This window comes from Berghia stephanieae, chromosome 5, assembly GCF_034508935.2.
Source record: "Berghia stephanieae isolate SIO BIC M18660-M18661 chromosome 5, UCSD_Bste_1.3, whole genome shotgun sequence".
Taxonomy (NCBI): Eukaryota; Metazoa; Mollusca; class Gastropoda; order Nudibranchia; family Aeolidiidae; genus Berghia; species Berghia stephanieae.
The window spans coordinates 48,882,005-48,909,002 of record NC_088364.1 but is presented as its reverse complement, the minus strand read 5'-3'; the positions used below and the strand labels follow the sequence as shown (position 1 = coordinate 48,909,002).

Sequence of the window (26,998 nt, the reverse complement as noted above, 5' to 3'; positions counted from 1 at the left end):
TTTTTTTTAGAACTTAGGACGAGTAATTTACATATCTTTGCATAATTTTCTCTACATCGCATGAATATTTACGTAATCCTGATGCATTTTTTCCCCATTTTAAAAATGCACAAAACCGCGGGGACAGGTTATAACCATAGAAATCGTAAGGACAATAATATAACCATAACTCTCATCGCGATCTCGTTCGTATAGAATATTTAGTTTTGTGTGCACGTAATTGCGTGCGTATAGACACTCCCCATTTCTAAATTTATCGATCATATGATAAGTATCACGTGACTTATTTTGACATACTAATAATGATAAACACATATGGACCATGGATAATTTCGATTGTATTATTATGATACTATTAAATCAAGGTTAACACAGACTTTGGACTCAAACTAGATCCATTCAACAGATTAGCAAGTACTACCGCAAACTCGGGGACCCAAATAATTTGGGGGGTTTAGGAGGGGGAAACTTTTTTTTTTAAAAGTCTCTCCCCTCCCAAATCCCCTACTCATTACACTTTAAATTCTTTACTTTAAAAAAGAAAAAGTTTCCCCCCTCCCAAACCCCCAAAATTATTTGGGTCCCCGAGTTTGTGGTAGTACCGATTAGCAATCTTTTTTTTTTGATCATATCAAGAGTACACTGAGCCTTGTTGGTATATAAAAAGTAAGTCGTTTTATTTTTAGTAACACTAACACATATGATTATTATATGATGATAAATATGAAACATGTTCACACTTTTCACTTCCATCGTTAGACTTTATATTTACTTAATTGGTTTAGATTTTGAATAATTTGTTGGTACCAGTATTTTGCTATATTTAATATAATCATTACATTTTTTCCGTCATATTTAAATATGTTGAGAATTTCATTTTTGGAATATTTAGCACAGTACAGACTTAGATTTAGATTACATTTTAAAAATCGAAATACAATATGATTACATTTTTTTGAGCATTAGAAAGTTGATTCATAAAGTTTGGTCCTAATGATTTTGGATGTGGAAATTCCTAATTCTGTCTAGAAATTCCTGTGAGTGATGTCTGATTTTCCTGTGAGCCAAATTCTTCGTTGCCATCTCTCAGAATCTTTGCATCAACATAATATTACTGTAGTAATATTCAATTGTCCTCCTGGGATAAATAAAGTTATCTGAATCTGAAAAGGTAACTCAAAGTGCAAAAAAAAAATTGACATTTTTACAGAAAACGTGGCAAAATTTTAAGTTTTTTGTTTTTGTTTTTTTTTTTTTGGGGTGTGGCCAAGGCTAAATATGAGGTTTCAAACAGTGTGGTGAAACTCGATTAGGCTAGAAAGGCCAAATTCGTATTGAAAAAAGACCAAATTCCAGCCAAAAATGATCAGATTAATTTTACCACTTAACGAAACAAAAACTAAAAAATGGAAGATGGGCTTTGCTAATATTTCGCATGCTTCAACCACTGAGGCGGTTGTATGAGGAAGCTAGAAAATCAGTGCTGAATGAATTTAACTTACCAGTTTTAAACATATTTATATGAAAAAAGTCAAAGTATAAAGACCACAGTAATTTACATAGGAGATAGGCAACAGAAATGATGAACAGAATCACTGACTAGTTATGAGGTCTTTCCAGCCTTGTTCTTTTGTTTGGGGTTCCCAATAGCTTTGTCGGTAGAGCACTCACTTTACACACAAACGGACCAAGATCAATCCAGGTAATGTTGAGGATTTTTTTTACTCTGTCCTCCCAGCAGTGATTAGGTAGTTGGTCTGTTAGATCTGATGGAAAGTACTTTGTGATAGACTAACGTCCTATATAGAGGGTAACAAGCAATTGCTATTGTCTGTTTCACACTATAAAAACCGGGAGTCCTAATGGCTCTGAGTCTGAAGGACCATTTTCTTGGGGGTAGATTATAGATCTTATATCATATCTGGGGCAATCTTTTGTAAATTTTCAAGGCAACTGAGTCCAATTTCACCCTAAGTAGTTCTTTGTTTTTAGAATGCCAGTAGTCAGTGGCCTTCATCTAAATGGTTTTCTGTGTTTCGTGAAGTATGTCACCGCAGATTTAATAAGTGAGAGTTCTGTTTCTTCTCAAAATATGTTCGAAGGCACTATGTGATGAATAGCGTTTATTCCGCGCATAATTTGGTTTACAGTGGTTTACAGATAGATATTTGTAATGGCTACGCTTATTTGTACTACCACTGCAAATAACGCCAGAGCTTATTTGTACTCTTACTAAAAATAGAATTTGCGTAATTACTAAAAATATAACATTTTATACGGATAGAACTGCAATATACAATGAATTATCTGGAAGTCAAAAAGTGAACACTTCATCTCATCACAATCACATTCTATTATTACAAGTTGATTTTGACGGACTTTGGTAATTCTTCACTCTTTTCAAGTCACAGAATACTCAGTTTACAAGGTAAGCATACGAAATGCACATTTTAATTCATTTCTTATTTTTATAACTAAACATGCTTTGGGGTTGTGTGTTTGTTGATTGTGCATCAGCTGACGACACATTTGTCGCTACCGCGAATTACTTAACTTTATTACTTTATTTTGTGAAAAATAACAATAACAGGGCTTTTAAAAAATTAAAATACTAATTCCCCCCCCCCCCCCCCAAATAATTTAAATCAGCCTTCCATGTCAGGCGATTATAACCAGGTGTTTCAATGTTCGATCCCCAGTCAAAAGGTTGCTAATTTTATCAAGATCAAGAGGTTTCGAGTACTCAGGACATTCCAGGCTCAGGGTCCTTTAAAAAAATTCTTTTCATTCAGTTATTGTTATTATCTTTATTATGGCCGACACAGCATGCATCGTCCATACTTTTTCAAAACTTTTTTTTTTTGGGGGGGGGGGGGGGCTGTTTTTTTATATCGGAAAATTGGGTTTTGTATGTTATGTTCATGGAGAGAGAGAGTGAGAGAGAGAGAGAGAGAGAGAGAGAGAGGGAGAGAGAGAGTAATATTTTATAATGATAAGATATCTGTAGTGGTAGTATTATTAGTAGTTTTGAAATGCCTATGATGATGACAATGTGAGATAATTATATTAGTGTGATTATTTTTATCATATTTTTAAAAATTACGTACGGCTATGTCGTAGTGGTATGACACTCGCTTTTGGACCGGAAGGTCCTGGGCTCGAGCCTCGCTCGGCGCATAGTTGAGCCCTTGGAAAAGGCACTTTGCTCACTTTCTCTCACCGGACTCAGTTGTAAAATGTGTACTTGGCCGTTAACTGCGTTGTCTCTGTCCGAAGAAATTGTAATATCGCCTAACAGACGTTATGTCCCGTTCAACATGCGAAGCGTTGCTGTCATAAACTTTAGCATTGGCATGTATGTGCCTATTTCGCTGTAGTGAATTTAATTTAATTTTTTGTTTTCATCGACAGCTAACATGAAAGAACACTGTTGACGTTACTGGTGTCCTGACAATCCATAAAGATGCTGGCTCAAGGGCTATTCTGGCAAGGTGTGTTGAGGCAAACCTTTGCCTGTGGCAAAACTCATCAATCAGCAAACCATCATCTAGGCCAGCAGACCAGAGTGTCTGCATGCACTTTTTGACAATGGTTAGTAATGTTTTCAAATCTCCATAGCGCCTTTACATTTTTTATTGGTGATCAATAAAATAAATGCTCATTTTTCTAAATGAAAATGGCAAAGCATCATTTGAATTGAATTACTACTGAATGTATTAACTTAACGACAGACTATAGTTTGTTGCCAAGAGTTTTGTTCTATGGATGTAAAACCAATGAAATTTCAAGTGTGTTGGTGTGAATAATGATCATTTTTAAAAAATTGCTATGTCTTTGACAAATGCATTTTATGACAATAATGCCATTTCCAAAAATTGCTAATGAAATGTGTCTCTTTTTTATTTCAATTTTTCCATCCAGAGCAGGATCAACCCTCTTTGTGGAACTACAAAAAAAGTGGTGGCAAACAAGTAGTGTTGACTTTTTCTGTATTGAGGCGAAAGAGAATTTTTATTCCAAGGGTTTGGGAAAGCAAATTTCTTTTTATTCAGAGCTAGTGCACTATTTAACTGTTTTATTGTCTAGAATAGAATTGATTTTGCAGTTCAACTTGACTAGATATCTAATTTTATACGACTTGTCTCTCAAGTAGAATAAAAAAATGAAAAATGAGGACAGCGTGCCATATTATATTTTGAAAAATCATTTAATATATCTAGAAACCATCTGTATAACCTATTGTATACAGTAAATAATTAGGTTTTGTGATTATAATGATGAATTCATAAGGTATGACATCATATTTGACCACAAAATTATTTTATCTCTGGGCGTAAAAAAATCAATTTTACAGCATTTTTTTTTTATCTAAGGGGTATGGGTTAGTGAACCGATTATAATTTTTTTTAGACTTAGATCAATCTACAAAATTTTCGTTTTCTTGTCCTATTACGGTCATATTTTGAAAGTTTGATGGATCATTTCTTTTAGTTGTCTGCAAAATCAGCCTTTTAACTTTATGTCAAATTATAGAAAAAGCTTGCGCTTTCTCAAATGTCTGTTTTATGTCATTTGTCTGATTTTCTAGCAATCCTACCTTAGTCATTTTCCTTTAAATTATCTTCAAATTTATTCAGAATCTTTTCTATGATGTGTTTTACATCATGATGTAAGTGTTTGGGGGTAAATTAAAATTTAGCAATTTTATAAATTTTAAAATTCATTTGTTCCTGTCGATCCGCGCTAAATTTTCAGTTGAAATCAAATAAAAATTCTAAAAAAATTATTCCAAGAGTTTTCATGATATAGCTATTTATGAAAGAAACATTGTGTTTAAATTTGAAAGAAATTTATATGCTAGTTTTTGGTGCATCTATGTTAGAAATTTTAGGGTTTTACGTCTAATTTTAGCTTATGTTGCCCCTTTAAAAAGTTTTTTTTTTTTTTAATTCAGTTATTTTTGGTGTTTAGCATCAAATTATACATTACATTATTAGTTCATGAGATATAATTAAAGAATTTTAGAACTATAAAGCATATTGGACCACTAAAGTAATTTTTTGGTGAATAACAGCAGATATTAAAATATTTCGCAATGTTTTTTCTTAGAGGTATGGGTTAGCAGAATTTGATCTTCTTCATTCCTCTGATGGACATCTATGGCTGCAGTCCGATATCTGCTGTGAAGTCTGTGGTCCGCTTTAGGTCCTCAGCCTCACCATAGAGAATTTGATCAATTTATAAAATATTACTGTTTTCTTGTTCCATATTGGTTATACTTGATGAATGTTGGCCTTTGCATAATTAGCTTTATTAGCAAATTAAAGACAAATTTTTCATTTTCTCAAAATTTCATTGTGCGTCATTCTCTGATTTTCTAACATTCACATCGGGATTGTTTCCCATCAGATTGTCTTCAAATTTGGTCAGAATTTTTCTTATGTGTTTTGCATCATGATGGTTGGGTTTTGGGCTAAACAAAAATTTAGCAGTTTTATGAATTTTTAAATCAATTTTTTTTCCTGTCATGTCACACCAAATTTTCACTAAGAAATCGAAAAAAAATTCTGAAATTTATTTTCAAGACTATTGCTTAACCTATCCATCTTGTTGTAAGAAAAATTTTGTGTAAATTTGAAAGGGGTCTGTTCGTTGTTTTTATCTGCATCACTAAGAATTTTTGGGGTCTAATTTTAGCTTATATTGTCCCCCCTGGTGGTAGGGATTTGGTGGCTAATAGTATAAGCCCTGGTGTTAGGGACTCAGTAATAGCCATGTGGTAGGGACTCGGCGAGTAAAAGTGCTGGTGGTAGGGACTCAACGAGTAAAAGCGCTGGAGGTAGGGACTCAGTGAGTAAAAGCTCTATGACTCGCTGAGTAATAGCGCTGGTGGTAGGGACTCGGTGAGTAATAACGCTGGTCATAGGTGCTCAGTGAGTAAAAGCTCTATGACTCTGTAATAGCGCTGGTGGTAAGGACTAGGTGAGTAAAAGCGCTGGTGGTAGGGGCTCAGTGAGTAATAGCGCTGGTCGTAGGGACTCAGTGAGTAAAAGGCTCTGAGTAATGGTGAGGCTATGGAAAAGCTCTATGACTCGCTGAGTAATAGCGCTGGTGGTAGGGACTCGGTGAGTAATAACGCTGGTCGTAGGGACTCAGTGAGTAATAGCGCTGGTGGTAGGGACTTGGTGAGTAATAACGCTGGTCGTAGGTGCTCAGTGAGTAAAAGCTCTATGACTCTGTAATAGCGCTGGTGGTAGGGACTCGGTGAGTAAAAGTGCTGGTGGTAGGGGCTCAGTGAGTAATAGCGCTGGTCGTAGGGGTGATACAGTGAGTAAATAGCTTTATGACTCGGTAATAAATAGCAACTGGTGGTATGGACTCGAAGAGTAAAAGCACTGGTGGTAGGGACTCAGTGAGTAAAAGCCTATAACTCGGTAAAGCATGGTGAGGGCTCATGTAGTGAGTAAAAGCGCTGGTGGTAGGGACTCCGTGAGTTATAGCGCTGGTGGTAGGGACTCGGTGAGTAAAAGCTCTATGACTCGTGAGTAATAGCACTGGTGGTAGGGACTCGAGAGTTATAGCGCTGGTGGTAGGGACTCGGTGAGTAAAAGCCTATGACTCGGTAAACCTGGTGGTAGGGACTCAGTGAGTAAAAGCGCTGGTGGTAGGGATCGTGAGTTATAGCTGGTGGTAGGGACTCGGTGAGTAAAAGCTCTATGACTCAGTGAGTAAAAGCGCTGGTGGTAGGGACTCGGTGAGTATAGCACTGGTGGTAGGGACTCGGTGAGTAAAAGCTCTTTGGGGGTAGGGACTGGGTGGAGTAATGCCTGGTGGTACGGACTCAGTGGGTAAAAGCGCTGGTAGGGATTCAGTGGTGTCACTGATTTTATGACATTAGAATATAAAGAAATTTACAACTACAATCGGACTAATGATTTTACAAAAGGTCCCCACAAAAGTATATCTTTAAATAAATTATAATTTTATTTTAAAAGATCACGAAAATGTCAAAATAAAAATGAAAGTTTTGACAACGAAAATGTACCTATTCCGTAACATATAAAGACACAAACAAATCTTGTCTTCTTGCTCCTCTGTAATCTTGACACAGCATTGCTCTGATTTTTCGCGAAGATGTGTAGCATGAACACTACTTCACTCTATACCGATCACGACCCAACAAGTATTGAGAACAACCATGCTTCTCAAATTTGTTTTACATACAGGACTTTGCACTATCCTTTTGAATCTGGATAGAGACTTGACCGACTCAATTGTTAACGGGCACCTTTTTACTATCACACTCTTTTATTGAGATGTGATATTACGACTTATAATGTCCCTTTTTATTTCGTCATTGACCGACCAGCTTTTGAAATTTTGATATCTACAACACAGTGTTTGGTCTCCTGTGTTATATTTGTTTTATTCTGTACCGGCCTGTATAACACAGTTTCGGCCTTCTCTGTGTTATATTTTTATTGGGACATATAGTAACAGATTTGCCTTCTCTGTACTATGAATTGGTCACCCGTTCACGGACTGACACATACAGTAGCCTGCACTATACCTTGCTATCTTCCGGCCCCAAACATACTTCACACAATCAACCCTGCATTATGTGAAGGATAGCTAGTGACGTTTGGCGACTGAGAGACGTTGTCATCACAAGATAGCATAGCAACGGTTTGAAAAATACCACTCGTGGTTGCCTAAAGCTAATATCCCATTGAGACTTAAGCTCATTCTACAGTAACGTGACAGCCCCCACCCACGTTAAAAATTTACTTTTTTGGTGGTTTATTACATGAAAATAAATTTTACAAATGGACAATGATAAAGGTATTAAGGGAATTCTGTATGAAATTTCCTGTGTAGAGTCACATTTGAAAAATTTCGCAGTCTAACTGTCTCTGTCGTGTCAAGGGCATCTTTATGGTCGCATGTCTCTGTTATCTGGAGTCCCTGTCTGGTCAGTCTGTGTGTCCATAACGTCTGTGGTCTCTGTCTGGTCAGTCTGTGTGTCCATAACTTCTGTGGTCTCTGTCAGGGCAGAGTGTGTATTTATGTCTGTGGACTCTGGCCAGTATGTGCATTTACAATGTCTGGTATCTCTGAAAAGTCAGAAAGAGGGTTAGAATGGGGATTTGTCTGTATCAAGTCAGTCATGTCAACAATGTCAAAGTCTTTACCTTCAGAGACAAGAGTCAAAAACTGTTCCAACTGGGAGATTCTTTGCAGAAACTGATGTTCTCCCATAACTTGAAACAAGCTATTGATCCTGTTTGTCACTGAAGATACAATTCGATACCGTCCTTCCTGTGTATTTGTCACACGTCATACTGGTACAATGTCAGTTTCAGGTTGGTCATGGATTTCCAGTCTTTCGCCCGCCATGACCCTCATCATCTATGCACATAACATTCACAAGTGGATACAAATATCGATTTACTTTGTATGTTGCATCCATAACAAACACATCACAAAAAACACTCAAATCACGCCTCATTCTTCCCGTTACTTAAAACAAATACTCAAAACCACCATCCTCATTCACACTGAACTTTGTTACACCTCCTTCCTCCTCTATCTCTCTCAGTAATTCCTGTTACCGTCTCACCGTCCGTCCTGTCAATATCAGCCTTGAACAATCTCCGCTGCAAATCTTCGACATCTTTAGGCAATACATTTTATCCTTGGCTTGATTGAATGTATTGCCTAAGTTGGGTTGTGGACACCTTTGTTTTAGCCATAGCCTTCACTGTCTCATTCACAAGGGGCAGGCGATTCTCCGGATAAAGTGAGGATGGCTAAATGTAAAAAGAAAAGAGATTAAAAGTACAAAATTGTATGCAATAGCATTCAATTCAGACCTGCCAGCTAACAAAACAAAAAAAAAGCATTTTATTTTTGATTGACAATTTAAAGACAAAAATCTGCATATAAACCCATAATGCACGAGTTGTGTTTGTCACTCTAAAATATTGAATGAACTAAACTGCAACAGGCGCTCATCAAATTCAAGGTTAATGAATGACTGCAGAATTCCCAAAAAACGTCGCTTCATTGTCTTTGTAACATTTTCATGGCATACAAAAACGCAATAGAGTGGTCACCATTTATAATTATTCCTCAGAAATCAAGCACTTATAACTGCACGTACTCATAGTCAAAGTCAAATTTTATTTTGAAAAGTCTATGGACAACCATCAAATCTTAAAATTCCTTATCTGGAACAAAAAAAAAACAAAGACAAAAAAAAAAAAGACCCAAAAATACCACTCCTAGATCTGCTTATATTGTCTTACAGGACTTAATAGCGCTTGCAACACTATAAAAAGGATGATGATATGGTGACTGATTCAATAAATAGGGAACAGTAGATTTCACGAGCACCTCAAAGATGTACCAATTTTGACATTACCTCAAAGTCTCACCGAGACACAAGCAAAGGATCCTGCTAAAACATTTACATAATGCAATAATATTCAAAACCTATAACGATAACAGTACATAACAGAGAGATGATTTACAGTATAAAAAAATCATCTCAAGAAGAAAGGTACTGTATTTGACTGTCTGCCTCCCAACTAAAGACCCCCGCAAGGACCAGGAAAAAAATGAGCAATCTTAATCCATAACAAAGACAGGGAGCAACATGGAAAGGGAAACCAAATATAAGGGATAGAAAAATGTGAACTCTCTGCCCAGAACCCTTCCAAGAAATTTTTTTTTTAATAAAAAAAAATACAAATTCTGGAACAGTCAATTTTGTCACAAGCTGGTCATCATCTCTCCATCTCAGTGCGCCACCTTGAATGTATCGTAATAAAATATGAGTTGGAATGGCTGTTGTCCTTTAAACATTTGGTCCTGGTGTCAACAGTGCATTTACCTAACTAATCTATTACTATATATTACACTCAATAGTGGGAGGGGGAGGGACAATTAAGTACTGAAAATATAAGTAACAAGAAAAGAAAAAATAATACATATTTATAAAAAATTGAGTCTAATTGCAACTAAAATAGAATTTGCGATTAATTGCTGTCAAGTGTAAATTTTCGGCAGCGAAAAACTGCAGGGACAAAATATCGATGGAAAATAAGTATAAAATGAATGAGTCTTACCAATTTATCACATGGGTGATTTTCATGGTGGTGATTAGCCCCTGTAACCCTCAGAAGCCAGTATTAATTTCAGAGTCCTGCATGGTAAGAAAAACTTTTTATTACAAAATAATAAAATTATCCACAACATAGTATGATAAAATATTAATAGCGTTGTCACTTGCATAACTCAATTGTGAAGGACTTCAACATGCAGATTATAGAGCAATTGAAAATAAATCTTAATAAGACATTCAATAATAATACTAATCCAGCGCAATCAGATACAATTAATGAACAAATCAAGTCTTTCACTTTTTAAAACTGTTCTGGTAATAGTTGAACTATTGTCTTGCTGCATTACATCGTGCAGCCCGCCCACTGAAGACTGTAAATGAGCTGCAGATAGGCACACATTGCCTCTTCCTCTGGATGTTTTAAAATTCAGAATCAGTTTGATTGCTTTATTAAAATTGTCTTGGCAATCAAGATAGAAAAGCTGATGGTGATAATTTACTTCCGAGTTATTCTGAAATATTATAACCTTGTGCATATAATATTTTCATTTTTTTTAAATATGTAAAAGTAAAAAAACACCTCCTGCCCCCGTCCAAAAACAACCTCCTACCTCTGGTTAGGGCGAACTCCTTTGCTTGAAGTCAATTGCTTTTTGCCCTGCTTGCATTCATAGACACAAAAGTCATAAATTAGCCAACTTTCCTCAGGGTGATATGATGGAAGCTGAAAAACACGGAATAATATAAAAGATCTTAACATAAATACCTAAATATTAAGTTTAAAAATTGCAATATTTTCTCCAACTGAGACAAAGGTGTTACAGTTCAGTACGTTAGAAGAATAAGAAAGTAAGTCGAGAGTTTTCTCGAAGAACTTAAATTTGTGACGTGGTACTCAAATCAGGGACTAGGTCAAAAGCTGAATGGCACAAATGGAAAGCCAAAGGCATGTTGTTTTCAATATTTAAAGTCAATAAAAATTCAAATTCTGTGCATTCTAATATTAGTATTAGGCAAACTACAGACTACACTAAATTGAATTGTATTAAGTAAAAGGATCTTGTCACATTCAATCAAGCTGTCATTTGAGAAAAATTACTTCATTATAAATTGAAGTTCAGATCGCATGTTTGAAGCCGTATTAGGAAAATTCATGTATCTGTGTATAAGCCAAGTTTCATCAAAATCACAGTGGCAACGAGTGTCTAATATTTGCCACCAGATACACTCGTAAAATTTGAGTGTAGGCCTATTTAGCAAAATCATATATTAATATTAGGAATGGTTTATACTACATCATAAAGTAGCGCATGCCCGTCATCATCCTGCATCTTTTTTAAATATTAAAAAAAGAATTGAGCTTTCATAAGCCGCAATATCCACCAAACATGCTCAAAGCACTTTACAAAGGATCCATGACTAGCAGCAACACGTAACAAGTAGAACGTTAGGCAATGTTTTTCTTCTGACAGACAACGCTCTTAGGGGATAGGAAATCATACACATGAGTACAGTGAGAGAATGTGAGTCCTTGGCGAGGCTCGACCCCAGGACCTTCCAATCCGGAAGAGAGTGCCACACAGCCGCATATATCTTGGCTGTTCTTGAGAATTTGCCAAACACCTACAAACTAATTAGTAAAAAGAGGGGAGATGGGCAGAAACAGACAGACAGATACACACTCAGAGAGAGAGAGAGAGAGAGAGAATAATATCAGTTGCCTGTGGTGTCAGTCCGTTTAGGAGTGAGGTGGCGGAAGAAGTCGTCTAGCACTAGTACTTGGGAAGTAGTATTAAGTAGTAATATATGGGAGGTCTTCTGCACGTTCCTTGAGCTAAGGAAAGTATTCCTTCAACTAACCTTAAAATAAAAAATAAAACCTTGTACATTTCCAACACTTGGACCTGCACTATGACCTATAACTAAAACTAACAGACAAAAAAAAACCCCGCTAAGACTCCTCTCCAGTACCTTTCAATATTTCAAATTGAATTATAATGGCTGCGGAAAACTAAAACAATGGTCATATAAGGAAATTTACAAATCAATCAAGTTGTTCTACAGGTTTTAAAATGAAAATATGAAGTAACAAGATATCACTCTAATATAGTGACACCTAACTAACACTAGACATCACACCAGCAGCAATGCTGAGCGGAGTAATTTTACTTTTTTCTACATTTAAAATAAAAAGTGGCATCTTTCATTTCTTCTAATTCTTAACAGACACGATTATGTCCACTTCACATCTCAACAACAGGGACAATTTTTTCACTTCTTGAGGCAGTCTTTTCTTACTTCTTTTAAATTTCATTTTTTAAAGCTTCTTTATTGATTTGTTTATAAGTTCTATTGTTCTTCTCATAATTTCATTGTCAATATCATTTTCATCAGCATACTTTTACGGTACTTTTACCATGTTATTCTTACGCTCTTACAGTTACAGTACAGCAGAGCGATACCTAACGCAGGCCTTTATAGTGCTACTAAATTTGAAAAATTAAAATAAAACGTTTGACAAAAGATCCACAGTTCAAAAGCTAAAACTAAAACAATTATAAAGTGAAACTACCTCGAGGCTCGAGGAACATCGGGCTTAAGGTCTCCCGCCCATACTGGGCACTGTGGGACTGGAAGTCTAGAGAGCTGCGCCGGTGGAACCCGTAATTTAGCTTCTTAAACGGTTCCGATCATTCAGGAGAGGAGTAGTACCTATCTAGTTGTAGTTATTAGTAGAAGAAGAAGAAGGAGCATGTTCAGGTTCAAGTTCAACCCTCTTAGTAGGCACTTGCAAGAATTTTTCAAAATAGTGGCTATGGAATTAATTTAGCGTAGAAAAATAAAGGGGAGTGAAACATTAACTAGAGTGAAAAATTATCGCTCTGTCTCAACTGGTTAAAAAGTTATGACCGTTTATGTGGTGGAAAATCTCTATATAGGAAAAAATGTGACCAACAGCATCCCAATGGATAATCACGTATAATTCAGAAACAGCTTCAGATACAACTTTGAAATTTTTACATGTGGTAAATCAACATCTCTGTAATACATTGCAAACAGAAAATGAATTATTTATTGAGAAAGAAAAGTATAGTTTAGGGCTGAGACAGCTGAAATCAAGGAAAAATAGATCACGACATACAAATTACAAATGAATGACCTATTGGAATTTTGGAAAAGTCAATAATAAAATATTTATTCACATGAAGATAAACCAAATACACCACTGAATCGGCGTCATTTAGTTGTTCACTTTGAACTTTTCAAAATGAAAATAGACCTCATAAAAGCAAAGATATGAACTGACAAATGTTTGAGGTGGTGTACTCTTCTTAGTTGATAGAGTTTAGAGTTAAGAGTGAGAATGACGAGAAATGAGTTGCCACTTAATTAAGGAAAAAAATTGTCGTATCCAGTTTACTTACCTTCTTTGTTGACTTTTTAATAAAAAGTACATTATTCTCATTTTCGAATGTTTTCAAATTGGAGAAAAGATGAGAATGTCTCGTTTACCGAGAGGGCCATTATTTTTTTTTTTTTTTTTGCTTCACACTTCTCAAAGAAAGACCGCGAAAAGTGGAGGCTGGTCGGCTGGTCCTTGAAAGCTCACAAATGCAACTTTAAACGCATAAGAGTGCTGGGAGTAGCTACAAATAGGTAAAGGAGCGGTGGTTTGCAACTTTAAACACATAAGAGTTCTGGGAGTACAAATACAGGGTTGCCAGTTTGGCATTTTAAATGCCAGATTCCAAAAATCTGGCATTTTTGAAAACCGTTTGGCATTAGAAAAAATCATTTGGCATTTGGCATTTTCATTTGGCATTTTCTTTTCTTGTATATTATACTTCAAATGACACCTTTTCTTAATTATTTCTAAACGCGTAAAAACAAATCTCTTCACATCGCAAAACTTTGCTATTAAAACTGTGATGGATATTGTTTCTAATTTTTTTCTCTATAACTTCTTTGGACTCTGCACTTGAACCAGATTCAACAAAAAACATCATAAGAAACACGAAACAGTAAGTTTTCTTAATTGTCAATAATTATTTAACTGTTTACGTATTTACCTTTCATGTTAATGTTTTTCTTTTTCATTCTTAAAATCCAACCGTGGTGTAGTGGTTTAGCACTTCACTTAGTAGTCAGTAGGTAAAAAATTACCCCAACAGGAAATTTAGTATAATTAAAAAAAAAAAAAGAAAAAGAAAAGAAAACACGCAAGCCACCAGGATATGATAGTAAATTGTCTATCAAAAGTGAGTAGTTTTCTTAGTGGGGGTGGGAGTCAACAGACTTTGGCATTTTTTGGAGTGTTTTGGCATTTTTTGAGTCTTCCCCTGGCATTTTGTTGAAAAATAATCTGGCAACCCTGTACAAATAGTGAAAAGCGGTAGTTTTCGCTATTTGTAGTGGTAGTACAAATAACCACTTCGATTTGGAATATGGTAATTTCTCTTCCGCCTTTGTCCTTAATTTATTTTTTAAACGTATGACAGCTCCAAATCTTCAGTTTCAATGTTGCTGCTGCTGGGCTGCTGGGCACTAGTACAATAAAGCTATGTATATTGTACCCTGAATCCCATGTACATGTAAGAGGTCTATTATTAATAGAGTCCAATAAACTGTGGGCCAAATAGTTTCTGTTTTGTATTTCTTCATGCTTAGTCGATTTTAATGGATTTAAATTGCCATCAGTCATTTGGTGACTTGGAGAAAATCTACCAACTCCAAAAAAGCCAAAGCCCAAACCAAAAATCTTCAGGCCAAAGGCTTTCAAAAAAGGTAAAATCTCTTGAGTTTGGCTGAAAAGGTCCAATCTTTCAACCCTGGTTTCAAATGGCAATTTTCTGAGATGCCAGATAATTAATCATCAATCCAACTTGGTAAGAGAGTTTGGCTGAAAAGGTCCAATCTTTCAACCCTGGTTTCAAATGGCAATTTTCTGAGATGCCAGATAATTAATCATCAATCCAACTTGGTAAGAGAGTTTGGCTGAAAAGGTCCAATCTTTCAACCCTGGTTTCAAATGGCAATTTTCTGAGATGCCAGATAATTAATCATCAATCCAACTTGGTAAGAAGTCAATTACTCCCTACATATTTCGTGTATTTTCAGAGACCCAAGGAAACCCTCTTTTTCTACGTTGAAAAATAAGATTAACAACAATGTCTGAAATTCCAATCAAAATGAAAGCTCTCATGAAAAAAGAGGAAGGAGCATCATATTCTTATTGTGAGATTGAAACACCAGAACCTGGAGATGGTGAGGTGCTGATTAAAGTGGATGCTGTAGCAATCTGTGGTTCTGATATTGCCTTGTACAAATGGGATCATGTAGCAAAGTGAGAATGTAATTTTAAAGACATATATTGTTATTTGTAAGTTTTCACAAAAATAAAATCAAAATCAACATTAAACTTCATTTATTTCGCTATGATTGTAATGTTAAGTAATTGAGAGTAATAACCTGCCATATATAAGTATTGTTTTTAAATTTATTAAAGTGAGGTAATTTTAAATGCAATAGGATGTTTTCGTGACATATTGTTTATATTTTTCCATTATTTAAAATGACATCATCTTAACATTGTTTTGTTTGTGTGTCAACAATAAAACATTTTGAGTTAGTTTGCACATTTGAGGAAATAGCAGAAGAGTGGTTTTTAGTCTAAAATTGTCTCATAAAGTGCAGTATTTTATCATAAATTTGAAACTTCTGTTGTCAACTCATGTCATACCAATTTAAAGGGATTACAAGTGGACCAATTAATCCTTAAATGCACATAAAGTAGAATTCGACAGTCTTATTTTTTTATAATACATATCAGTGCACATAAAAAGATATCATATTCTGATTGAAATCATCAGGTTCTTACAGAAACATTTTTTAAAAAAATATATAATTTTTTTTAGTTTGAAGTTTTAGACTCACGTTTTAATTTTTCTTAAGTTAAAAGAATTATTATTAGATTATTGGAAAATTATATATATGTATAACAGCTTAGTGTGAAATAGGGTTCAGTTGTGAATAAGGAATAGTTGCCCATTCATAACTTATTCAAATAAACTCCCATTCCATGGGCACACGGCTTTGGGTTTTGTCAGAATATTTTAAACAGCCTTCCAGTAACCGTAACAAGGAATGTAGTTTAACCAAGTCTTATAACCGATGTGATGAGAGAACTGTGAAATAGATTCATATCTTTTTGAGAGGCCAACAAGCAAAGTTTATTCTCAGTTTTATGCTGTAGAAACTAGGACTAGAATTGATATTAGTACTCCAAGTGCCTGTTGCTGAAAACTGAAATAGTATTTTCTCCTCCAGCATTAGATATTCATACGTATTTTTTTTCTTCTGTTGTTGACTGAACCAGATGCAACAACTGAATTCAATGTCAAATGAAGTATGAAATAAATTTATTAATATTTTTTAAATCATTTAATTCTTAGGAAATTCACCATAATTAAAAAGAAAAAGAAATGTTAAACTAACTAATTTTCCATTATTTAGATGTTAATTCAAATTTTGGGTCCAGGTCAACCCTTGCATAAAACCACAATGAAAGGATGTGTCACAGATTTATTAGAACACATCTCATCATCTTCATTTATTCATAGATTTTAAGTAGTTTTCCGTTGCTATTTGATATTGTTTTTGTTTGTCAGCTAAGGATGGAAATATTTTTTTATTTTAAAGGAAGTTTGTATTAATTTTTATACTACGGATTTTGCTCTCTCAATTCAAATTTTCCATCTGATCTAAATATATGCAAGACATACAACAGTACCCCCACCACCTTTCGTCAGAGATTTAAAAGAAGGTAATAAAAGAAAGTTTATTGAAACTACATGAGTATCATTGATGGTAATTGTAAACCTTTCATTTAATTATATTCACTATTATGTATTATGATGACATGTGAATTATAGATATCATTGATTATTTTGTATTTCATTGTAGATTGATTGCGACAGTGCCTTTCATTCCTGGCCATGAATGTGCTGGGACAGTTGTAAAATGTGGAGCCAACACTTCAATTGCAATTGGGACGAAAGTGGGAGTGGAGAACCATTTTTACTGTGGGCATTGTTATCAGTGTCAACATGAGAATGGTGCCATTTGTCTCAACATGGGCCAATATGGTCATGGGAAGCAGACACAGCAGGGGGTTGCTCGGAGTATTCTGTTGTTCCTGAAAAATATCTGTATGCTCTCACAAGGGATTTAGGTAGACTTTTCTATGATGCTTTATGGGATTTATGTATCATTACTGGCTTAATTTGTCTTTAAATTCAGTAAGCAACACATTTTTAAGACCACCTCGTTTTTATTCCGTTCTTGACAAAATAGGAATTAATTAATAGGTGGAAATGACTGTATTTTATTGATAGTAATAAACAGAGAATATCCATTATTTAACTGCACTTTTGAGTGGTTTTAATATTTTGTAGGCACTTATTTACTTTTGATAACTGCCAGAAAGCGATACAGCATGCTAAGGATTAAGGTTTTGCATATTTCATGTCTCCAAACCTCTATTATTATAATGACCTGTTGTCTGTCTGTAGCTTAATTCTTTATTAATTTCTAAAAAAAATATTAAATTGGACTAAAGTCAGGATTGTTTTCAGGCCAATACAACGATGAAATGTTTTTTGCCAGCAAACCCTTCACAACTTTGGACCTATGGCAGAGTACTCCACCTGACATAAAAATTGAACACTACCTTGAACTTGAAGTGATTGTTCCTGCAAAAGTTGGCCATATTTCGGTTCATCATAGTGGCGATTTTAGGTCGGAAATGGATTCATGCAGTTCCATCTTTTTTTGACATGGCATCCCAAACCACATTGTTTCACAGTTTGAATAGTCTAGCATCCAAGGGATTTGTTTTCCAGGGGTTATCTTATGTCTCTTTCACATCATGACATGTGACAATGTGTGGCAGTGTATTTCCATAGGAAAACAATTCAATACACATTTTCAGTTCTAAGGTGTTCTTGTTTTATACTTATGTTAAAGTGCGGAGTGTTTGGATTCCGTGGCTGATTCTAAACATGATTTCTGAACTTGTTTGTATGGGATTAGTCATTCTTCAAATCTCAAGCAATGGAAACTCACAGAATTATCAACTGACGTCTTTGGAATTAAATTAGATTAGCCAGTATCTCATTAAAAAAAAAAAAACTTCTTGAAAATCAAATTGTGATGAGCAGAACTAAATTGTCATTTCAAGGGCTGACTTGTCTCGACTGCCCACATCTGTTGTTTTTGTCAGAAAAATCCAATCATTTAAAAAATTTATTGCAACTGTAGAGCTTCATTTAACTTTCATACAAATTTAACATTCTGAATATATCCTTCGTTGTCAAATATAATGATGTTATCTCCTTGTATCTCCGAAAGTTATGCTTTTTTGGTCTATTTTTTCAAAGATAAATATTACTCTATACAGATGCTATAGCGAGTGTTAAAGTAGCAATGGAAGCTTTATTCCAGTGGTCATTAATAGGCTAGATAAGGCTGATGCTATAACAAAAAAGAGTATGGCATGAGATTTTCTCATCTAAATTACTGATAAGCAGGAATCTAAACAAAACCCAAACTAATCATGATACAACTGAGCAGTCTTAAACTTTTGTTAACAACCATAGGGTAATTTTAAACATTTGCCGTTTCCATCTTGTTTGATTACATTGAGGACATTTCTCAGGTTATTGGCTTTTTCTCAATGTCAACTATGCTTTTGATGGAACTCTCTCAGCTGCTGAAAACCGCGATATGCTCTCTTCAAGGGCCTAGGCTTAGTATAATTTATAAGAAATGGAGCTTGTTGTGAAACCTTGCTATACATACCAACAACTCTGCAAAGAGATTCGAATCCTTTTATTTCCACTTTTTGATCAAGTGAAAAGTAAACTGGAAACAACTGTTTTCAGCTAAGCAGTAGTTTGCAGATTAGCGCGTTTGATTTCAAGTGATAATTGAAAGTTAAGATTTAAAAAATGACAATATCTTGTATAATATATTTTTGAATTACAGATTGTTTTGTTTATATATACTTTTGGTTGACCCAGCTTTTAAAAAAATACTCCTCTCAACTCCTGTGTTAATGAATACCTGTCTATAGTATTAGCGGACTCATTTTTACTATAATTTATTTTTGGATTACAGCTTTGCTGAACCAGCTTTCATATACTGCTCCTCTCAACTCCTTTGTTAATAAGTACCTGTCTTTAGCAGTAGTGGATATATACAAAATGCTAGAACAAAATGATAACTCGTACTGAATGAAATCAAAATTCCGTCCCCTGTGAGGAATAGGAATGAATTGGACATTGTGAAGGCATATTGACTCCACATAAGCGGACTTTAAGAATTTGCATATTCATATAAAAATCTATTCATCTAATCCTTCTATTTTTTTCTTCTCAGATCCAGAGGAAATAGCAATGCTGGAACCTCTTGGTGTTGCCCATAATGCAATTGAGAGGCTTGATGTTAAAGGTCAGGATGTTCTGGTGACTGGATGTGGACCTGTAGGGCTCATGGCCCAGGCTGCAGCCAAAGCTCTTGGAGCTAAAAGGTTACCCTAGCTACTAAATTACAATTTACATTTTTTTTTTTGTTTACATTACAAATTTCATACAAACATGCATTCATTGTCATGAGTTTAAGATCCCCCTGGGAAAAAAAGCAAAAATAAAATAGAACATTTGTTCAAAACTCAACTAATCAGTCAACAACAGATGTAAAGCTGTGACCTGATAAATTTAAATAGTTTTTGAAAATCCAGTGATTTTTGAACATGTATTTAGTATGCACGTCTTGGTTCTAGATGGCCATTTTTATTTTCCGCGGCATGCTCTGAATGAACTTGCAGCAAAGATCTGGGGTGATTTTTTTGGTCCACACTGATGTCATGTCCTTTTCAAATTCTAACCTGCTTGATGGTTGATAATCAACCACTTCCCCATTCATGATTTGCCACAGCTTTTCAATTAAATTCAAATCTGGGCTGTTTCCAGGCCAGTCCATCATCTGATTTGGAACAATATACCCTTAATCCAGTATATCTTGATTACTCATAAATTCCTTGTTTTTTCTTCTGTTTTCTTCATCTTTACGGGTCAGAATGAATTTAGACCAGTACTCCCTTGTAAATATTATTTTAATGAAGATCCATCATCAATGATTGATTGTTATTTTTGAAATATTTAATTTTTGTTACCGTTCTTGCAGAATTGTTGCTGTAGATGTGGATGATGAAAAATTAAAGCTTGCGAAGGCAATAGGTGCTGATATTACTGTCAATTCGAAGGATAAGGATTTGAAAGAGGTAATACAATCTGTTTTCTGTTTATTATTTTTTTTAACTGACATGACATCTTTCAAATCGTAGTAGTCTTGTCTTACTGCCCGTTTTGTCTGTGGCCATTATCTTTAGGGAGCTCCTCCCACTCCCCCCCCCCCCCTCCCCCTCCCACTCTCTCATCTCTCCCTCCACTGTTCTCCTCCAGGTTGCCCGGGGCTTTCCTCTTCTTCTCTTTCCTCCTGGTGTCCAGTGTTGACAAAAATAATTGCTCTTGTACACAAAATACTAAATTTAATGTTAAATTGAAATAATTGTATGCAGCAAATTATATGTGTAATAATAATTTGTGAACAAAGCTATTTAAAAAGGAACTGTGTTTTCAGTCCACCGGAAATAAAAATATTTAAAACGGACCAATTATCGATAATGACGATGTTGATACTGAGCCTATTGTAAGGTAGTCATCATCAAAAGTGGATAGGCATAACATTTATGGTAATTTGACGGCTTAATAATATCATTTACAGCGTTTTATTTACTCTCGGAAAGTCTGGAGTGAGAGTTGTTCAAAATCGAGAGCCTGAAATAGATCTCAATTCTCGATACCATGGTTGCCAGATAGCCATTGGCCTGGCCAATTTGGCCAAAATTGACCACACAGAGAATAATGTTTCTATAAGTAATCTAAAATTGACATTTATATCTGTTTTTAATGTTTCCTAGTCCATTATAATTTTTATGATTACCAAAACCGATGAGTTTTCCAAGGAGATCATAGTTTTAGTATTATTGTTTGCCCAAGTAAAGTTCTATTTGTTCACTTTTCACATCAATCACTGGCCTCGGGCACGCCTGTGTACTCCCTTGGCAAAAAAATTGTTAATTTTCAAGTTCAACATGTTGACGCCATTCCTGGTGACTCCAAAAGTTTGATCAACTTTTAATTTTGTAAAAAAATGATTTACTTTTACTCACTTTTAAGATTATTATTTTAATTTAGAACACAGTGAGGCGTCAAAATGCATTGCCTTGTGTATTTCTTGTACGTGACAATACAGAGTTATAGTTGCTCACCGAACGGACACCGAACGAACGACTTACCGATCACGTGATCAGTTTTTCTCGCGTCCTCTCGTCTAATCTCGTCACTCCGGAATAGAAAGAGGAGGCGGAGCTAATATGATATAACGCAATGAAAGTTCTGTCCGATGACGGGTGGGGGGATATCACCTCTCCAAAACTTACCTTATTATATGAGATCTTGAGATTCTTATCCAATCATCGATTGCTCGTTTGACAGTTCGCTTGTGAACAGTTAGGAGACCATCTCTTGATTTATGGGCAGGCGGCTTTGCGTAAAGGCGGTGAGTGTTGTATACATCAAAGAGTACCGCTGACCGATGGGTAAATTGTGATTGTGTAACCCAAAAGCCCTGCCGACTTGACTGCAAGGTCTTGTATGTAATAACTACGTCACCATACCAACGCTCAGGAATTAATTAGTGAGGACTCTCAGTATATATATATTAAAAAAACAAACAACGCTTTTGAATCACACGAGATACATCAGTGTGCTCGTCGCATTGAGAATTGAAAAATGAGATATAAATCAAGAAAACCGACCGGAAGATAAAGAAACTATCATTAAATTAAAAAAATTGAGCAATATTTTTTTCAAACAAAACAAAAACCAAAAAAAAAAAAAAAAAAAAAAAAGGAAAATAGAGAACATCTTTATAGTGATAGGGTCCACTGGTGGACTGAAAACACAGTTCCATTTTAAAAACCCAGAAAAAAAAACAACAGAGATAAATAAACAAAAAAAATTAAGAAAACAAAATAAATAGAAAATCAAACAGAGCAAAACAAAATTTACCCCTCGCCTTGAAAAAATAAATAAAGCATGCAGTTGCACAATTAAATGTTAATTTTTTCTTTTTCAACATTAATTGCATTCATTCTTGTCTATCGTTCTTGGTCGGTCGTGGAAAGCTCATAAAATGTCATATTCATATTATTATTTTTCTTATTATTATTATTAGGATTATGCTGCTTCTTCTTCTTCTTCTTCTTCTTCTTCTTCTTCTTCTTCCTCTTCTTCTTCTTCTTCCTCTTCTTCTTCTTCTTCTTCTTCTTCTTCTTCTTCTTCTTCTTCTTCTTCTTCTTCTTCTTCTTCTTCTTCTTCTTCTTCTTGTTATTGTTATTGTTATTGTTATTGTTATTATTATTATTATTCTTCTTCTTGTTGTTGTTGTTGTTAATTATTATTTTATTTTTTATTTATTTATTATTATTTTAAAACATTGTTTTACTAATATTATTTTTTTGTCAAATATATTTTTTGCGGGAATCACCAAAATTTAAGTAGGTCTATAATGAATTGTGTTTTGAAAGCAAAAGGAATTTTTCTTTATAGTGGGTAGTTGTGGTAAGGGAGGGGGGAGGGGAGGGGGTGTGTGGATGAAAATTATGTCTCACTCTCTCAAATGTTATATGAGGAATGAGGAATATTGCCCAATGTGGCCATAAATGCTATCAAAAGAAAAAAATGGAACAACAAGAGACCAGAATACCACCCCCCCCCCCCCCCCCAAAAAAAAAAAAGAATTCTACCAACAAATCTGATTTTTTTCTATTATTACCACATTACAATTATGTCAAAACATTTTTTAAGATGTGCTTAAACTGAAAGTGTAATTGGTGCTATGTGGCTTAAGAGTGTAGCAAGCATAATTAAAACAACGCATAGACATACATATTTGTATTATTCATTAATTTTGTTTCATTAAATTTTTTTATTGATTACAGTTTGTCATGGAATTGACTAGGGGAGTGGGCATGGACAGAGTTTGTGAGTGTTCAGGTGCATCGCCAGTTGTTAATGCAAGCTTTTCTCTTCTGCGTAAAGGAGGTCATATTGGTCTTGTGGGTCTCCCCAAGCAACCTTTGCATGTCGAAAACGTCTTACAGGACATTGGTATGTGTGAACTTATCTCGTATGTGTGTTTTAAAAATTAATTTTCCATAGTTTACAGTGCAACCTCTGGATAATGACACCTCCTGGATAGCAATATTGACTTCTGGTGCCAATTTTATTTGCTATATATTATTAGTAATAAAACCCCCAAAGCAACAAGATACATTTTAGTAAAACCCTTGTTTAGTGACGTCTTGTCCTCTTTAAAAAAAAAGCAGTCCTTCAGAGCCATGAGGCCCATGGAGACAAAGTATATCCCAGTTTCTATAGTGTGAAACAGACAATAGCAATTGCTTGCTATCCTTTGAATAGGATGCTAGTCTATCGTAAAGTACTTCCCACCAGCTCTTCTAGACCCAGCTACCCAAATCGCTGCTGGGTGGACACGGAAGGTCAGAAAAATTCTCCCGGGATCGATCTCAGTCCCTTTATGAGTGAAGTGAGTAATCCACTAAATGAGCTATCGGGACCCACATTTGGCCTCTTAGCCAATAAAAACTCTTTTCCGACCAGTGAGATGTCCTACTAGTTAAAACGAGTTTTGTCATTAGTGTTTCAAAATGATTTAGTGTTGGATATTTTTTGTGGTGAATGTTACGAAAACCACCTTTTGGCACAGCTACAAATGCTTTGACTTTTGGCCCTATCGTTGCAAGCAGGTAAAAATTATTGCAGACAAACTTTAAGTGGCGGATTTTTAATGAGCCATTTTTGGCTCATTAGATTTAAACAGCGATATGGATTGTCTTTAAAATAAAGCTAAAAAAAAATAGTATAAAACAGATCTGATACTAGTGTCTACTATCCAATTTATTACTTTCTTATTGTCTTTAAATAGCCTGTGATGGGTCTGGTGAGCACTGTGATCAAAACCTTGACAATACATATCGTAGAGTGAAAGTGTAACTGGTAAACCCTTTGTCAAAAGAAAAAATACACATTCTGGCATTGTTGGGGCATGTCTTATCATAGGCACAGTCTGTGCATCGATATATATATTCACAGGTCTCACCATGCTCCCCTTTTTCCTCCATCTTGAAAACCTCTGAATAACGACATCCCTGGATAATTAAATAATTTCCTGTCTTGGATAATGTTGTTATTCAGAGGTGGCACTGTAATATAATTTGAAGCAGTTTGAAATACGGTACAGATTATTTCAGACAAACTTGTAAGTTTTCTAGGCTGTTTACTGGAAATTGCAAATTTTATCAGAGACAGAACTGTCTGGTGGACTCATTCTTGTTTTTGTTGTCAGAATACCATCATTTAATATGTCCTTGAGGTCTTAAATTTATAGTTATAATTTATTTTCTCTATATTCAATCTCAAATTAACATTTAAGCTAAGCTTGGCAATAGTTTTCTTCACGTATAGATTTCACTTATTTTCTTATCCTCTGGTGCTTATGAAGTACAAAAGGTCAATACTTTTGATCTTTATCTGTTGCAATCAGATGCCATCTTTGATATTTGACCCTATGTCTGACCCTGTTATATCACTTCTTTTTCGGTGCTTCTCTCGGTATTTCTATCAGTCGCCCTACATCCACATATTAAGTGCAAATCTTTTAGATAACAATTCTATTAGTTTATGGTTAAGTTCTTGGAAGTAATATGAATAATAGTTATAATGGGTGAACCAAGGTTTAAGGAGCTGCTAACCTATAATAATATAATTTATAGTATAGGTTGCAGATTTGTTTACCTCTATTAAAAATTCATAGAAATACTAATGTTTGGCTCCAATTAAAAAGTAGTCCTTCAAAGCCATTTGGCCCATGGAGCCTGAGTTTATCCCGATTTCCATAGTGTGAAACAGACAATAGCAATTGCTTGCTGCCCTGGGATAGTACACTAATTTATTGCGAAATTCTTTCCTACAGATTTAACACAACCAGCAACCCAAGCACTGGTTCCAATTACAGCACTATAAAAGCATCTTTATAGCACTAAGACTTGTATAAAAGGAAAGTGGCAAAGCACATACGATTAAGCCTTTGAAATTCTATTTAATCCTGTTTAGGCAAATTTAATCATTCAAGTAGGCAGGTCTAATTTGCTTCTTTCAATTAAGATTTTCTATTTTTCATGGTTTCCACTCCTTAATTTTCCACATAATAATATCATTTACAACTGGCATCTTTTCTAGTGTCTTTCTTGTTTGGAATCATATTGCGGTTTAACAACCTTATTGATTGTAGCAATTTGGTTTATTTATTTTTATAACACAACAGACATCACTTAGGTACAATTATAATCTCACTCTCACCATTATCTGATGTGATTGGTAATGTACTTCATTTGCTCTAACCCTGACCTTATGATGAGCGCTCTTACATTTCAAACCACTATCTTATCTTTCCATGGATCTACTCTTATGAAAGACATTTTACATGCACAAGAATGTGATTTAAGCCCGTGTTTTCATGTGGAATGAAAATAATGAAGCACGTAATAAGCTTTGGATAATTTGTATTTGTTTTACTCTTATAAGATAAAATAAAATTTTGCTTTACCCCCCCCCCCCTCCCCCCGCCCTCCCTTCCAACCCCCTTTTCCCTCCTCTGCTATTCAGCCAACCTCATCTGTAATGAGAAGCATGGATAATTGACCATCTATTAATCAAATAACTATATGTTATACATCAAATATGTTGTAGTCCTAAATGTGGCAGTATAAGTGAAATCTATTACTTAATAAATAAATTTATTTATTTATTTTAAAAAAAAATTATTATTATAATTTGGTTTATTTAAACTAAAATTTTTAACTTTATTGGTCTCTGTCGTATTATATATTGCTGAAGTTTTTCACGTGAATTTGGGTAACCACTGAATAGGGAAACCTCTTTCTTTTGATGCCAATCTTACTTAAATGAAATTCTGCTATTTCCGTTTATTATTACTATTTTTTTTTTAAATTAAATTTTTTTTTTTTTACTTTCCAGTGTTCAAGGCTTTGACAATGAAGACGGTTCATGGACGATTGATTTTCCACACTTGGAAGGAAACTGAAAAACTTGTGGCCGATAAGAAGATTGACGTCAAGTCTGTTATTTCCCATCGTTTCCCAATGTCTAATTTTGAGGAAGCATTTAAAACTCTTTTCTCTGGAAAGGCTTGTAAGATTGTCATGGACCCTTCAAAATAATTAGTACTATATTTGGCCTCATTTGTTTGTGTCAAATTTGTTATCTTGTTGAACTGTTCACTTCCAAAGGCCGTAGGTGATATTATTTTTTTTTTAACTTTGTTTTTGTTGTTTGAGATATTTTTAACCTGTCCTATGCAGACCTGATACAACATTATTTTGAAGAAAATATATTTATAGCAAATTATTCCTGATGCCTTTATTGACCTCCTCCATATGGCTTTAATAGTCAAATTCTCATTCATGCTTTTGTTAACAAATTATACTAGCAATGACGCTTTATTGTTTTAAGTTTGTAACGATTTGTTTTTGTCGTTATAACTTATGCTTTTCAATTATTTGGACAATTATTATAATTTAGAAAATATTGTTTTATATGACACACTGACATGAAGTACATAATAAATACATTTTACAACACAGTA

The 26,998-nt window shown here is 34.7% G+C and overlaps 1 protein-coding gene and 1 long non-coding RNA gene across 5 annotated transcripts; one reads left to right on the top strand and one right to left on the bottom strand.

The window, feature by feature from the left end:
- The first annotated feature begins 278 nt into the window (after positions 1-278).
- On the top strand, positions 279-26,998 carry LOC144973091 (L-threonine 3-dehydrogenase-like). The gene is given in 9 exon segments (XM_078915121.1): positions 279-414; positions 637-666; positions 15,245-15,470; positions 17,090-17,286; positions 17,289-17,357; positions 19,565-19,715; positions 20,372-20,468; positions 23,253-23,421; positions 26,371-26,998. Coding segments are annotated over 7 exon segments (1,062 nt in total). The 5' UTR covers positions 279-414; positions 637-666; positions 15,245-15,294; the 3' UTR covers positions 26,574-26,998.
- LOC144973092 (uncharacterized) lies at positions 7,392-13,816 on the bottom strand. Of its 4 annotated transcripts, none has more exons than XR_013645487.1 (4): positions 13,552-13,816; positions 10,738-10,850; positions 10,131-10,207; positions 7,392-8,810 (listed from the first exon to the last, which is right to left on the bottom strand). It is a non-coding gene; the product is annotated as an uncharacterized LOC144973092 (long non-coding RNA). The 4 variants fall into 4 exon arrangements; XR_013645485.1 differs by lacking the exon at positions 13,552-13,816 and adding an exon at positions 11,987-12,932; XR_013645486.1 differs by lacking the exon at positions 13,552-13,816 and adding an exon at positions 12,098-12,932.